Consider the following 15991-nt stretch of genomic DNA (forward strand, 5'->3'; position numbering starts at 1 on the left):
TTTATGCACTAGCTTTATATCAAAATGTTAAAATGCATTTATTTATCTGTACCACAAATAACCTCCTATTATTGACTCTGAGCCATTTACAGAAGGAAGTTCCTGATTACCTGATTTAAAAAAAAAAAAAGTATTTTTCCCTTACAGAAAGTTCAATAAAAAGCAACAGGAGCAGGAAGACTTCTCTAAGAATCTACAAATCTCTTCTTTTGTCCCCACCCCAAATCCCCCTACCTGTTCTATGGGAAGACTGTGCTTACTGACTTGATCCTTTGGACTATAGAATGAGGATATGGCCATGGGAGGCACTACAGCACTGCACTAGACATCAGTTTTGAAATTGGTCATCCTAATATATAAAAACCCAGGGTCCATAACATCCAAAACGACCGAAGGCTTGACCGACCAGAAGTCAGCACTGACTGCCACCAGTGCGGGCACCCCGACCCAGCACTGACTGCTGAGGGGTCTGAGGATCAGGCTCAAAGAGAGGACTGGAGAGAGAAGCAGGGTCTGATCCGTAGCCTCTGTGGCAGCTGTTGATCAGCACTTGCCTCTCTCTTTCTCTCCGGGACTGGCCAGTAGCCGCACCTCTCTGATCAGGCCTGTTGATAGGCCCAGAGATGCTGACTGGCATAGAAACCTACCAATCAGAACCAAATCTGAGTGAAGTGTAAGGAGCCAATGGCTGCCTAGGAGGTGGAGCTTTTGACACTGTCTGGCATAGAAACCGACAACTCAGAACCTAATCTGGGTGAACTGGGAAGGCAGAACCTAAGATGGGGGCTGAGGAGGTGTTTTAAGGGCAACAGCTGTTTGGTGTAAGGTGTAAGAAAGTGGCTCAATTTTTTAATGACTGGTTTGGCAGTATAGTACATATGGCTGGCTATCAGTCCAGATATAGGAATTATGTATTTTTGTCTGCCAAGAGCATCTCCTCCTGATGAAAAAGGCTTTCCCCCCCATTTAAGCAATCCTATCCTATATAATCTATCTATACTACTAAAAGGGTAATATGCTAATTAGACTGGGTCGACTGGCCATCTTCTGGACATCTGACTTCCTTCTGGACAAAGCCATCTTGGTGGGGGCTGAAGCAGAGGCCATTAGGGGTGATCAGGCCGGCAGGGCAGCGCAGTTGGGGGGCAAGATCAGGCCGGCAGGGGAGGGAAGTTAGGGGTGATCAGGCAGGCAGAGGGGTTAAGGGTAATCAGGCAGGCAGGCAAAGACAGTTAGGGGTGGTCAGGCAGGCAGACAGGTGAGCGGTTAGGAGCCAGCAGTCCCAGATTACAAGAGGGATGTCCGACTGCTGGTTTAGGCCTGATCCTGGGCCTAAACCAGCTGTTGGACATCCCCCAAGTGGTCACCGTTTGGAGATGGTGCAAGCTGGGCTGAGGGAACACCCCTCCCATGCATGAATTTCATGCACCGGGCCACTAGTTTAATATAACCTTGCTTAACGAAGTTTACTTTACTAGGTAACAAACAACCAATAATCAAAATTTAAGTTTAACACAGCTGGCCCCCACATTTAAGAGGGTAGGATCAGAAAGATAAAGGTGATAAACCAGTGAAAAAAGGAATAATGAAAAAAAAAAAAGGTGTCCCAGGCCTCTGTACAAAAGTCATTATCATCAGCCATAGAGACTCTCTAGGAAACTCCAGGTCCCCAAAATCAGTGGGAAAGAAAGAAATGCTCTCCACTTAGTTCATCTGAGAAGAGTTTAGTGTGTTGCTGTTTTGGTTTTGTTTTACTGCATAAATATGCCTATAACTGAGAAAAAATACATTTCATAATGCTGTAATACATCATTTCTATACTTTCAGTCAAGCCTCAATTTTATTAACATACTACAAGCCAGGTGCCTGCGCCCTCTTGCAATCCAGGACCCCTCAGGGGATGTCGGAGGCCCAGTGTATGGATTCGGCCAGATCCCCACAGGCCAGGCCAAAGGACCTCACCGGTGCACAGGCCTCTAGTATGCATATAAGATCTTTGGTTAATCTCTTCCCGCCCTCCCCCCTGCCCATTTCCCTCTGAGATTCATCAGTCTGTTCTATGTTTCCATGCCTGTGCGTTGAGCATCTGTCCCCTGGTGGTCAGCGCACGTTATAGCTACCAGTGGAACAGTTGAATGGTCAAAAGGTCACTTAGGCTTTTATATATTTAGAAAATAATCAGGGTATCCTTTTAAAACATAATAAAAACAAAAGTATGGTTATAAAGCAATAAGACTGTTAGCTGTTGTTTGTTCTGGTTTTATCTTAAGTAAGGCAATCACTTAGGGAGTCCATAAATTTATTCTAAAGATGCTGACATTGGTAAAAACATTTCAGACTTCTATTTCGGAATGGCTTTCAGAACTAGCTTCCAAGCCTCACAAGAAAATCAGTCTCATTACTCTATGGTCTCACCTGCTTAATGCTAACATAAATTTAGTAGTGGGAAACTGAATAATTTAAGATATCATAAAATTTAATCTTTTTGTTAAATGCAGATGCCAATTTTCATGTTGTAAAATTGTCATCTAATTTAAATATAATAAGAATAAGTCTGTTGACTAAAGTAAAAGTTTTATCCAATTAAAAGTAAACTATTAAAGTACTGTTTACAGATCAGATTGTTAAATACACAACTTATTTTTATCTAATAATACATGTATTCAATAGAAGATAATGAACATGCATTTAATAACGTTTTAATTTTATGTTTAAATATTCATATCTAGTGATTATGCTTATGAAATACTGTATTTCTTATATGCCCTTGAGTCTCCATACATTTTCTGAAAACTGCATTAATTTGCACCCCAGTATAAATCACTATATGTTTTTAGTAAAATATTCCATAACATTAAAATTAAGAAACTTCCCCAAAGCAACAAAACAAAAGCTACGTACAAGGAAAAAAGAAGGGAATTAACATTTGACTCTGTGCCAGGCTCTTTGTGGACATTTTCTTGCTTATTCTTAGAATAAACCTAGGAGATATTATTATCATGGTGCAGCTGACCCATACAGAAATTTGTAATTTACATTTTCAAGGATCTTTAAAAATAATCCTTTTACAATACTACACTGTCTGTTTGAAAGAACAGTTTTCTGTTTTATTTTTTGTTTTGTTTTGTTTTTACTTCTTTTTCTTATAAACAAAAAATTCTACCAACATCGTTATGGGGGATACAGAAGTGTAAAGTTTTAGGGAGCTAAGAATCAAAGATTCACAGTCTTTCTTACTGGCCTGTACTCCTACTCTCAAAATAAATTAACATAAAAAATCAGAAGGAGATGAGTAGTTTTTCCTTTACTTAAAAATTACAGTATCATCAGCCTACTTAGCAGAAATTTCAATAAAACTGGATCAAAAGAATCAATCGCAATATACTCTATCAGGCTGCAATTTTATAACTCATCATGGCATAATCATGTCAAATAAATACAATGATGGCCACTCACAGATTAGATTAGATTACAGATGTTAAATTTAAAATGAGAAATCAAGTATCTAGTGTTCCAAGAATTTCTCTCTGAAGTATCTTCATCTTGCCTAACATTACAGTTAATTAATAACAACTTGTGTTTTAATAACACCTATATTCCATGATTTTATGAGTGTTCTAATCAATGGTTGAAAGTTGTCTGCCCCATGAATCACTTTGAGGCTTCTGAATAATGTACATTTAATGTGCTATGCTGCAATGTCTTTCCTCTCCAGAGGCCTTCCTTTCTCCTTTGAGATAATCTTCATCTTTGTCTTTCCCTCTCTTTCTCACCCAAATAGTGGTGTTCAAATGTTCTTTTTTCCTCTCCAAACTCTTTCCTCCAGTTATTCCTTCTAATCACCCTAATCAATTCTTGACTTTGAATTCTTCCCCTGAACTCCCTAGCACCTGGTTGAGTCCCTCCAGGAAAATAGAGCTCAAAAAGTTGATTGGGATTTGATGAGTGGGTTATCCCCCACCCCAAGTTTATTGCTCAGTGGAAGTCCAGTTATATTATAAGAAATGTGAATAAAATATAAATTGTTGTCATTCAACAGATTAATCAAGGTTATTTAGGAGCTATAATTGTCACTGTAATAAAACAATAATCACAAAAATAATTTAAATGTTTTATTTAGGTCAAACAACAGTTGTAGGGATCCTGAGTATTGCTTTTCGAACACAAACATATGAAATTAATAAAACAAGCATTCATATTGCTAGTTTTAAACATGTGTGGAGTGCAAATTATTTGAAAGAGAATTTCAACAAGGTCAACACAATGCACGAGATAATACATACTGGGTAATGAAACAGACCAGTCTTCACCTCCATTGTCCAATTCATAATACAGGGTGGGGGCTTTTTTGCTTTTCATTTCACAAATGATTGCTCAACACAGACTGAATATACCAAAAGAAGAAAATAGTCTTTTTGTAGCTAAGGAAGAAGCTACTACTCTTAAAATTATCACTTCAAGGTAACAGACAATCAAATTGATGTGGTTTTCTTTGAAACCTCATCAGTAAATCATTTCTTGCACAGTAGGTTCGGCATTAACCCTGCATTTAGCATAGGTAGTGTTATGGAGGGCTGGCTGCTGCATACCAACATCAGTATCAAGTTCTTCATCAGGAATTAGAGACTGTCCCGGATACCAAGCAGGACAACACTGGCAAAAGAACAAAAAGTGAACTGCAGATAGCTCAAAACAGGCTACATTTACTCTCAAAAATTTTAATAAAATGTTACTGGATGTTGTTTCAAATGATAGTTTATAATAAAACATGATGGAACCTGTTATTTTTAACACTTTATATTTCAAATGGTCTTTCATAGGCTGGGTTTTAATAAAACACATTAGATAACATGTACATTCTATTAAGGATCAAATATCATAAACTTGCCATCTGGTGAAGGTTATTTTTATAGTTGCTGTAAAGCTCACATTCATCAGATTTGTAAACAGGTTGAACTACCATCACAAAATTGTTTGCTTTGGTAAATGATTTTTAAAGAAAGATATTTCTTTAGTTTTAACAATTTTTTTAAAAAACATGAATTTCTCTAATCTTATTCAAAGAAGTTTTGCTCTTATGTTAAGTTACTGTTAGTTCAAATGCTCTGCACTCCCTCATTTAAATGCTTTCTGCAAAATAAGTGTTTTTCAAGCTGTAAATTTTAATAGTTATTGTAGAAACCAAACCTCAGTGGGAAAGGCAGTGCCCTTTGGCGTCATCATTCAACTATGATTTCTACCAACTTATCATTCATCTAGTTTTGCAGAAATTCCATTCACTTAACTCCTCTAAAAATTGAGCAGACTTTTATCATATCAAATGATCCGAAGAACACCACAGGAATCCAGGGGAGACAGTTCACCAGTGCATCTTTAGCTAGATTTTAATTTTTTTATTGGTGAAAGACAGAGTGATGCATCAATGTGTTATGACCTATTCATGTACTTACTGGTTGCTTCTTCTATGTGTCATGATAGGAGATGGGACCCAAAACCTTGGTGTTTCAGGAAGATGCTCTAACCAACTGAGCTACCTGTCCAGGGCTTAGCTTGATTTTAAAGTCAAATTAAGAAACAATCTGGCTTTTTTAGTTCTTAAAGAGACAAACTGCCTAACCATTAGCTAAAGCTTTTTCAAGTGAATGAACTTTTCACTTTTCACACTTTTTGTACCAAGAGTTTTTTAACCAGGAAAAATCTCAAAACTCAGGGTTCAAACTACAGCATGGAAAAATAAAGTATACAGCAAGCACCATCTACTTCCTTTGATCTCAAGATGTCAGTACCATGGTCCATTGAGGGAGTGGAGGGGAGTGGCTGAACCCAGAAAGGAAAGTTTACCCAAGGGGGGAAAAGGGGAAAGACCTATTTGATGGCAATTTCAAAACAAGTTTTCAAACTGTCTGCAGCGCCCTTGACTTGAAGGAATCACACATAAGAAAAGGGAAGAAAATACTACAGCGCATGCTTATTTTAATTGCCCATAGGTTTCCAGTAAAGTATGGCAACTTAAATGCATATTCTGAATTCTTGCTCCAAAGCCTTATTCTTTGTGCACTGAAAAGGAGGAAAGACAACCCCATCAATTGTTCTCTGGAGATAAAGGCACTGTTTTGTAGATTTTCCCCAGTTCTGGGCCAGCATTACTAATGACCTGCCCACCCACCTGGGGTCCTCTCCAAAGTGCCCTACAGGAACTGCCCCACACCTTCAGAAGCCCAAATGCTTGACAGGAATCAGCCCCAAGAAGGTTGCCTTTTCGTGTAGCTGTTGGCCTTCAAGAACACCCAACCTGAAAGAATTCGTGCTTCTTATTTTCCTAGAGGAGCCAGAGGGTTGATACCTACAATTTTTAATCCTATATTTTAGTGAATCTGCAGCATTTTTCTGCAGAGTAAAGACAAGCTCAAGATCCCAGAGCAATCAGAAAGGTTCTTTCACACTTCGCATTAAGGCAGTTAGTTAAGCAAAGTTGAATGAAAGTTTCAGGATTGTGGCCTTTTTATTTTTCTTGTTAAGACCACCAGCAGTTAGAGCACACACAAGAGCTTCGACAGTTCCATTTTTCATAGGCCCACGTTTAAATGAGATATGCAGAAAACAGAGTTTTGGCAAAGGTGCCTATGTGAGCCGTTCATGGGCCTCTCCATTGTCCTAGAAGAGAACATAGTGTCTGTCCAGTCATTGACATTTTTAAGGGCTGGAAGGTGCTGTGGAATCTCGACCCTTGCACTATAACTCAAAATAGTATGCCCTCCCCCATGGGGGTCCGGAGGTTTTAAGTCGGGACTGGAGGGTGGGGCGAGCTCTGGAAGGTTTCACATCTAAGTCCCCCTGGGAAACCCAACCTCCAGAAGGCTAGCAACTTCTACCTCCCAGAATGCCCTGGAAGAACTTCTTTGCTTCTGTTTTTTAACAATTTTGCGTTTGACCGCCACGACCCACATCCTCCCGAGAGGCCTCAGAGCTGTGAAATAACAAGGGAATTTAAACCAGAAGACAGTTTTTCAGCCCGCAGTCTGAGCTTTGCTGGCTCCGCGGGGGTTCGCATAAGGCCGCCACGTTCACGACTCGACAGCCGCCCCAAAACCAATCCCCCTTTTCCCACACGCCTCTCTTCTTTTCCCTCCTGGCTCAGTGGAGGCCGCGTCGCTGCAAAGGCGCTTTCAACTCTGGCCCCCACCACCTCCCAGCAAAATCCGACCCGACGGCTATGGAGTGTGCGCCTGCGCAGGAAGAGGGCCCGAGAGTGGGGAGGGGGTGGCGGACCCCCAGCCGGGGCTAGAAAAGGCTGGAGCGACGGGAAGCGGGGGAGGGGTCGGGCCCGGGCTGAGCCTTCTCTTTCCTCCCAGCAGGTCCCGGCTCCAGCCCTGGCTGAGCTCACATGTGTGCGCTAAAAACTCACTTCAAAGTCTGTTTTTCCCCCGCACAGGGACAGCCCTTCGTGCGGGCCTCTACACCCCTTCCAATCCATAGCACTGCTAAGAGATTGGAAGGTCGAGGGAGAGTACACTCGTTTTAAGAGCAGTTTTCGGGTGTACAAGTACCTCCCTCCCTCGCCTCTTCCCACCCCCACCTTAAGAAAACGAATGGATCACAAAGTTTGTGGCCAACGCTACGCAGTGGCCTTCGGAGCTCACCATTGTTTGGGCTCGTATTGACCCCAGGTCCGGATTAGGCAGCAACTGATTCCTGCTTTACAGCCCCGTCAGCCTAATGAGGCCGGGAGGCGATGGGGCGCGAAGCGTCCTCGAAGCCGGGTCGACCGCCGGCTTACGGCCGCCAAGCGCCCTGTAGGTGGAGGTCAAAGGGTCAGCGGGCCAAGACCGCAAAGAGAATTGACCAGAGGAAATGAGGTCCTCCCCCCAACCCCCTCGGAGCTTTGACTGGGACTTGCAAGAACTTGGTCTGGATAGGGAACCTGGGTGCGCCGACTTCCAGAACGCTTGGTCTCATCGCGGGGCAAATCCCGACTAGAGACTTGAGCCTTCAGAGTCAGACATCCCGAGAGAAAACCATCCAAGCTGCCAAGCAGAGAACCGCTCTTCAGGGTATGGACACGCCGGTGGCGATTCTTTGAGAAACTTAAGTGGAAAGAGGCCCTTGGACTTTTTTTCGTATGTTTGAGGAGAGGGTATTGGGGGGAGGAGAGGGAGCCTGGGGATAAGAAGACAGCAGGCAGCGAGAAGGGGGGAGGGGCAAGGAATCCTGAACACAACTTTCCTGGAAGGCTTAGTGAGCAGAGGCTGTCCCCGCTGGCTCTCAAACCCTGGAACTTGCTAAGACTGCCTACCTCGCTTAGCCTGGATCCTGATCTTTAACCTTCCAAACTGAATAAAAGCCAATTTTCTGTCTGCGTGGAAACATACACTTCCCCCTTCCCTGCCCAACAGTGGAAATCTTAAGCTAAACCACCCATTTTTGAAGGTAATGGACTGTTAACAAAGATCTTACCAGAGCAAGAATGAAATTAGTGGTATATAATAATTAGAGGCCAAATGACATTCATGTTTTCCAGCTGAGCCATTTTTAGGGTTGCAAGGTTTTGTTTGTTGAGGGGAGGGGAGGTGCTTATTCTTTAAAGATATTTCCTGAAAATTCAAGAGTGTAAATGTGCATGCCCAAAGTCAAATTATAGGAAGAAAATCTGAAGTTTTCTACTTTTCTTTGTAAAAATTGACAAGAGCAAAGGACATAGACTATGATAAATATGATGCTACATCCAAATTAGAGGAAATTGTGTATAGGGGGGTAAAACTTTCACATTATCTTAATATTGGTTATCATCATTGTTAATTGTCATTTTTTTCCCTCTTAGGACACAATGTTTTATTGTAAAGTTTTTGGTAAATAATTTCAAGCTTACTCAGGAAAGATAAAACTCTTATTTTTGTCTTCTAAAGATATATTTAATATTCGTAAGGGGGGAGATGAAGCTAGTTTCTGAGAGAATCTTGCATCGAACCCATCACTCTACTCTCATTTAAGATTAGGTTTAAGTTTGGGTGAGGGTAGAAAAGGAATTCATGAAGAAAACAGTGAACTGTTAAAGTTCACTGAATATTTCAGAAGAAAAACACTTTTTAGACTTCAGTTTGAATATGTTTTCAGCCAATCTTATGAGTATACACTTCCTGAAAATTTACTGAGCATTTAACACTCTTTGGTTTGGAGTGAAAGAAAAATCCTGAAATAGGAATTTGACCCAGTACCCTCAATGTCAAGGTCAAGACTGGAATGTCTGGGGTAGGAGTTGTATGGTATACTGACCAGGTTACCTGCTCATCATTTGTGAAGTCATCCCAATCTCTGTTCATGGTATTCAGGCCTTTGCCTTCTCTACTGGTGGAGGAAAGTGAAAAAAAAAAAAAAAACAAAAAAAAAAAACCCTTCTCCACAAACAAAAAAATCATACCCAAAGCAATTTGCAATTAGAAGCTATGAATAATTAACTGTCTGTTGATAAACATCAATAGATAACTTAAAATAGACTGCTTCAACTGTATCCAGGGAATCAAAATTTCTTTTAATCATCAGTTCTGAGCATTTCAATTTAAGGTTAATTTATTTAAACATTTAAAAATTCAGGCACCAAATACAAAAATGTTATAACATAAATAAGATGTGCCAAGACTTTATTTCTTTAAAAATAACAATAAACAAAATTCTAGAATTCAAAATGATTATGTATAATACCAAATTGACTGCCACCAAAAAACCTAGATCATTGCCCCTTCAAGAGAAGGAGGGTACTTAAGCCTATTCATTACATTTCTAAATTCTTTACAATTCGTTATCTCCACCATTCTATTTACTGATTTGCAAGCTGGTTATTCATGCAGAGATTGGGCTCTCAATATTAAACAGCCCCCTAAGTTAGTAAAAGAAGTTTTAATTCTCTACCCACTCCAACCCCCCCAAATAGTAAGCAGTTTGTTTTTCATATAACTGTAAAAACTGTTTGTCCAAATGAGTTGCTTCACTAAAGATTGAATGGATTGTTAATATTTTATTACAAAGCAAACAACCATTTTTCATTGTTATTGATTTTAATGGAAACAATGTTCTTAACATCTTTGCCTACAAACCATGAACTTTAAAAATACACATTTTGCAAATGAATTTTCTTTTCATAATATAATTTCAGAACTGCTGCAGTTATTATACCACTATAAAAAGGTTATGAATAATTGTGAAAATTATGAATTGAACTATATACAGTAAAACAAATCAGACTTTGCCTTCTCAAATTTTAAATGGACTATGGTTTTATTTTTTAAGAAGCACTTTAACCTTAAGTAAGCAGGCTCAACTGGCCTTACTCATCACCACTGTTTCAGACATGCTTACTTTTGAAAATATATAGATAGCTCGGTAGATGTGATAGGCAGATTAGGTAAGTCATAGATACAAACATATATAGGTATATGGGTAATCTCTCAATAGAATAGAAGGACATGCATCCTGCTGAGATGTTCATTTTTATGTAAGGTAATAAAAAAGTAAGGGACATAAAACTCATTAGGTTACCTCATGTTTATATATGTAGGGCAGGGATGATTAAATCCAGCTTCTCAGTCTTTGAAGTACAAGATTGAGATGTCATGGCCACTAACTGAATTGATCAGTAATATTTGATTTGCATGCCGAAAATTGGGGACAAGCACATTTAAACTCGCAGTTAAAGAACCATCTGAGCTAGAGATAAAGAAAGGAGGATCTTACCAGATGGAAAATGACACTGTAAATAATCCATACCACAGTAGAAAAATAATATAACAATTAAAAAAGGGATCTGAGTTATAAATACCAACAGACAAGATTCATTTGCTCGAATCTCCTCTTTTTAGGAGGCTGTTACAAAACAAGAGAAAGGAGTCAGTGGTTCAAAAATTGTAAATTTTGTTCTTTCAAAACAATAAAATTTAATGCTAAAGCAGTTATAATCAAAAGCTGTACAGAATTTGTTAGAAAACACTTATCCATAAATATTGTTCAGTTCCCGGCACTTGTAGCAATAATTAAATTACAACGATAAATATGGCATCAATGGGTATGTATTTACAAAAAAAAAGTTATTACAAAAGGCAACTGTATACTAAATGTCACAATCTGTGTAGAGTAACATCACATCCTCATCCTGAAAAACACTGACCAACAGTTTTGACCCCATTAGACAAAAATACATTCACAAGAGTAATGCTTTGAGAAAAAGTTCAAGACATAACAGGACTTTGGCACGGTTTAAGACTGTGAGAGTTTAAACAATCACCACTAAGGCGAAGAATCAGCTTAACATCACCACCACCAAGCCTTCTATAACTTCCTCTCAAAAAAACAAGACAAGTGTTAAAATGAACTAAAGGAGTTTAGTTAGGGATGGCGTATGCAGACAGTATGAGAAAGGGGAGAAAAAGCAGTGAAAATATTTTTTTTTCATCTTTCAAATGCCAAAACATGTTTCCTAATCCTGAGAAAGGGCATGCCTACTTTTGGATCTTACCCAGAAACCTTCCTAGACAATTACAATGAACAAGATGTAGCCCTATATATGGCCTCTTGCCTTAAAACTCCATTTCCATTTGATTGGTCTCAGTTTTCTTTTTAAAATACATTTGGTCCATTTTATGGTTAACAGGGTTTGTGTTTGTCCTCAGACGTACCATTCGTTAAAATTGGGAGGAAGTCCAGGGTTGTGGCTGGTGCTAGTTTGAACTGCAGAAGGGGGTTTAGTGGTATCTTTACTGTTTGCAGAAGCTATAGCGGGTGGAGTGGAAGATTCATAGCCTGAACTGGCAGCAGGGGAGGAATCTGACCCTTGAGATTCATGAACCTAAAATTAACATGTATATATTATAATGAATATAATTCCAACCGGCATTGTGCAAGTATATACAAGACCAGAATTCAAGCACAGTACGAGCAAGACCTCCCAGTGTCCCACTTAAAAGAGAAACGCTGCTGATTTTGTTGGCTTGATTTTAATTTCTATATTACCGATGTCTAGAAACCCCGGGGTTGTTCACCAACACTTTTATTCCTAATATTGGCATGTGGAAAAGGGACAAAGCGCTGTATTATTCATACTCCTTCAAAGGTGCTTTCTCCGCGGATGGAGTGGGATAAGCACTTGGTCTTTGGGGCCACATAAAATACTCCGGGCCCAGATTTCACCAAGCCCAGTTTGGCTTGGGAAAGCAGGTACAGAGAAAGGTGGCATAGGCGCCCTAGGCGCTGCAAGGTCTCAGACAACTTCATAGAAATCAGACCTCGCTTCTGGGCACTATTGTTTTATGGAAAGCGGGAGAGCCAATGAACCACCCACCCCCGGGTTCGGCGCCGGCACTCTAGTTTCCCACTGCGGGCTGAGCCGGGAAGAGGCGACCGCCGCAACCTCAAGCCCTGGCGAGCTCGTTTAGAGCTTCCCAGTAAACAACTGATTGTCGCCCCCCCCCACCCCACCCCCTTTGCCCCCCGCTCCCTCCTCCTCCCCACAGTGGTCTCCCCCGCCCCCTCCAGGTTCCTAAAAATGGGTTCAAGGTGTCACCGCTGGAGCAAATGGGATTTAACGTGGAGGATACAGGGTTGGCATCGCGGGCGCTTCCATTCCGCGGCCGGGTATCGGGCCTAGTGTTTATAAACCACCGACCGCTAATAAAGAGGTAATTACCTTCATGTGCTTTCGCAGGGAGCTAGGGTGCGTGTAGGACTTGTCGCACACTTTGCAGATATAGGGCTTGTCCGAGGTGTGCACGTGCATGTGCTTCTTGCGGTCGCTGCTGTTGGCAAAGCGCCTGTCACATCCTTCAAATTCACATTTGAAAGGTTTCTCACCTGCAAAAGGTAAAAATGCAAAGGGGGGAAATATGGTCAGGGCCTGGAGCTTCCTGGAGCGGAGCAGCGGGAGACGGAGCGCCCCGCGATCTTCCAGGAGAGGGAGCGGCTGTAGCATCTCTTTTCCCTGGAGAAAAACGGAGAGTGCTGGTTAAGCGTACTGATTTGGGAGTGGTGCGCGGGGTGGGGCAGGGCTGGCCCAGAACTTGCGGATCCCTTTGTTCTCGCTCAGGATAGGAAATCACCAGGCTCCTCCAAAGTTTCCCCCTAAGTTGTGGTTCCACACTACCCAGCCCAGGGTTCCCAAGGCGCAGCCACATTCTGCCACTGCCTAGTGGGTGTAACCAATCTTAGGCGGCACAATGAACCGGGACGTACAATCCCATTTAGTTCCTACTTTGTACCTGTTAATTTGCCTTTTTCAAATGCAGCGATTTTGCTAAACTCAGTATTAGAAAGCTTGGTTCGTCGTACTTAACGTTCAAAAAGAAAACTATATAAATCCAGGGACTCCAGACAGTTTACAAGATGTTCTGAGCAAGCCACGAAACTGATGCCTTTTCTACGTTAGCTTTCCTCCCGTAGGACTGAATTGAACCTGGAACTCCAAATAAAAATAGTTTGACAAAAGTATCAGTCATTTAATTAGGAGATGTGCCAATCACGGGTAAAAAAGAGCGGAAGTAACCGAAAGTTAGCTTTCATTAGCATTTCTATGGTTGCTTTTCCCAAATGTGTGCTGAAAGCTAAATCGCTTGTAAGCAATAGGCTCTCAACACATTCGTAGTCCCTTCCTAGTAACCCAGAAAGGGAGACAAAAAGAGGCGGCGCCAGTTTGTCCCTGGACGCGAGAAGGTTCCAATTAGTTCCAAAGACCAGAGTCGTCTGCCCGGGAAGTTAGAAGTAGGCAAAAGCGCCGCTGGGCGTGAAAGGCGGGCGAGAGATGGAGGGACACTGACAATCCTTCCTTTCCCAAAGACCCTGGAGGGGCGCCGCCCCTCTATTTGGCCATCACCCCTCTCGCTGTACATCGGCTCCATGGCACAGTGTAGCGGTGAATCCCGCGTCCGCCTCCCTTTATCCTTACCTGTGTGGGTCCTCTTGTGGATCTTGAGGTTCTCGGAGCGGGCAAAGATTTTTCCGCAGCCTGGGAAGGGGCATGGGAAGGGTTTCTCGCCCGTGTGCACTCGAATGTGGTTGACCAGTTTGTACTTCGCCTTGAAGGACTTGCCCTCGCGGGGACACTCCTCCCAGTAGCAGACGTGGTTGTTCTGCTCTGGGCCCCCCACATGCTCCATGGTGACATGTGTCACCAGTTCGTGCATGGTGCTGAAGGTCCGGTCGCAGCTCTTCTTGGGCCTGTTTAGCTGAGCTTCGTCGACCCACTTGCACGACAGCTCCTGCTTGATGGGCTGCCGCATATAACGGAAGAAGGCGCCAGGCCCGTGGTGGGCCGCCACGTTCACGCCCATGTTCATGTTCATGGGGCTGTAGTTAGGAAACTGCGCGCCGGCCGTGTAGGGGTCCGTGCGCGGGCTGGCTACCGTGCGGTACGGGTCCGCACGGCCAAACAGCTCCCCTCGCAGCCCTAGGTGGACCTGGTTGTTGTCCATGTGCCCGGTTGGCGACGGGTGCCCGGTGGTCTGCTCATGCAACCCAGGGAAGAGCAGGTAACTTGATGGTTCAGGAATGCCAGCTGGAGCGTGCAGACCGCTAGCGGAACCAGCGAAGAGCGCGTGCTGCCCGCCACCCGAGGCAGCCTCGCCGAGCCCGGAGCTGCGCTGGCGGAACAGAAAGTCACGGGTGGAATTGAAGGCGGCGGAGGCGGCACCGCCATAGCTGGGCACCTGGCTGGTGTGGTGATGGTGGTGGTGGTGGTGGTGGTGGTGATGGCCCAGGGCGTTGGCGTAACCCGAACCCTGTGGCATGAATGCAGAACTCTGGCCAGAAGATAGATCGTGAGCCGCGGCGGGGCTCAGCTTGAAGGCAGCAGCAGCGGCTGCGGCGGCCGCGTGGGGAGAGTCCCCGAAGGGGCTCAGCCCCATGCCCGCCGGCTCGCGGTTGGGCATCTCGTGGTGGCGCGGCGCGCCGAAGCTGCCCACTCCCAGCCCAGGGAACTGTGGGCCTCCGTCCAGGAGCATCGTCATGGGTGGGGGGCGTTCTGGGCACTGGCGATCCGGCTGCAATGAGCGACGGTGCGGGCAAAGGAGATCTCCAAAGTGCTGTAGTCGGAGAGGGGTGGCGGCAGTTGGACACAGCCGGGAGACCCCCAAGGCAGTACCAGGGGCTGCAACTTTCCGTCGCTGCGAGTCTCCTGCAGAAGGATAGGAGGAAGGGAAGTAGTAGAAAGAGCTGGAGTGGGGAGGAGGGGGGGAGGGGAAGTGAGGAGAAAGATTCTGGGACTAGATCTGGTTTAACAAACTAACTGGCGCGCACAAAGAAAAATAAGCAAAATAACAAGTGGAGGGCGGAGTTTTCTAATCCTGTCCCAGGCACCCCTCCTCTCCCAGAGAGCACAACCGAGGGACCAGGAGGCTCCCTCCACACGGGCCTCCGGGCTGGGCTGCGCTAAATAGCAGAGCCAGCTCACAGCCAGCGGGCAGGAGGCAGGTTCGGTCCGCACTGCTCGCTGCGCGAGTCCCAGCCTCTTCGCCTCCAGAGTAATGTCCTTGGACTGATAAAGTCAATCACTCACTCCTTTCACATAAACCGAGCGGGAGGCCGTGAGGCGCGCGCCAATGGGGAACCAGCTAGCGCCCGGTCACCTGACCCCCGGCCCTGCAGTCCATTGGCCGCCGCCACACTGATTGGCAGCGCAGAGTTTGGAACATGGCAGCCTCCTCCAAGCGACCGCCTCTGATTGGGCCGCGGCCGGGCGGTTGGCAGGTGAGGTGGCTGCGGCCGGGCGCCCGCGAGTGGGCTTGGCCAGGCTTGCGCTGCTGTGGGGAACTGGAACCAGGCTCCAGCCAACTACCGGCGGGGCGGAGCCAGGCCGCTCCTCCTCTTCACTCCGTCCTGAAGCGTGCAAGCACCCCTCTCGCGCGCAGTACCCGCTTTGACCAAATGAACTCTTTGCCCCTCGAGGATTGTTCCTCCGTCGGAGCTGTGCCTCACCACCCCGAGATTGTTCCTCCTCATAGGCCGCAGGGCGCCTATC

At 44.2% G+C, this 15991-nt stretch overlaps 1 protein-coding gene across 2 annotated transcripts; it reads right to left on the reverse strand.

Annotated features, from left to right (window-relative positions):
• Window positions 1–4137: 4137 nt before the first annotated feature.
• ZIC3 (Zic family member 3) lies at window positions 4138–15228 on the reverse strand. 2 transcript variants are annotated; one of them, XM_059680477.1, is made up of 3 exons: window positions 13922–15143; window positions 12671–12834; window positions 4138–4653 (listed from the first exon to the last, which is right to left on the reverse strand). In XM_059680477.1, exons 1-3 carry the CDS (start codon window positions 14979–14981, stop codon window positions 4504–4506), a joined length of 1374 nt encoding a protein of 457 aa, XP_059536460.1. In that variant the 5' UTR covers window positions 14982–15143; the 3' UTR covers window positions 4138–4503. The 2 variants fall into 2 exon arrangements, with proteins under 2 accessions (XP_059536460.1, XP_059536459.1); XM_059680476.1 differs by lacking the exon at window positions 4138–4653 and adding an exon at window positions 9506–11833 and having other exon boundaries at window positions 13922–15228.
• Window positions 15229–15991: the final 763 nt, after the last annotated feature.

Source organism: Myotis daubentonii, chromosome X (genome assembly GCF_963259705.1).
Source record: "Myotis daubentonii chromosome X, mMyoDau2.1, whole genome shotgun sequence".
In the NCBI taxonomy this organism is placed as follows: domain Eukaryota; kingdom Metazoa; phylum Chordata; class Mammalia; order Chiroptera; family Vespertilionidae; genus Myotis; species Myotis daubentonii.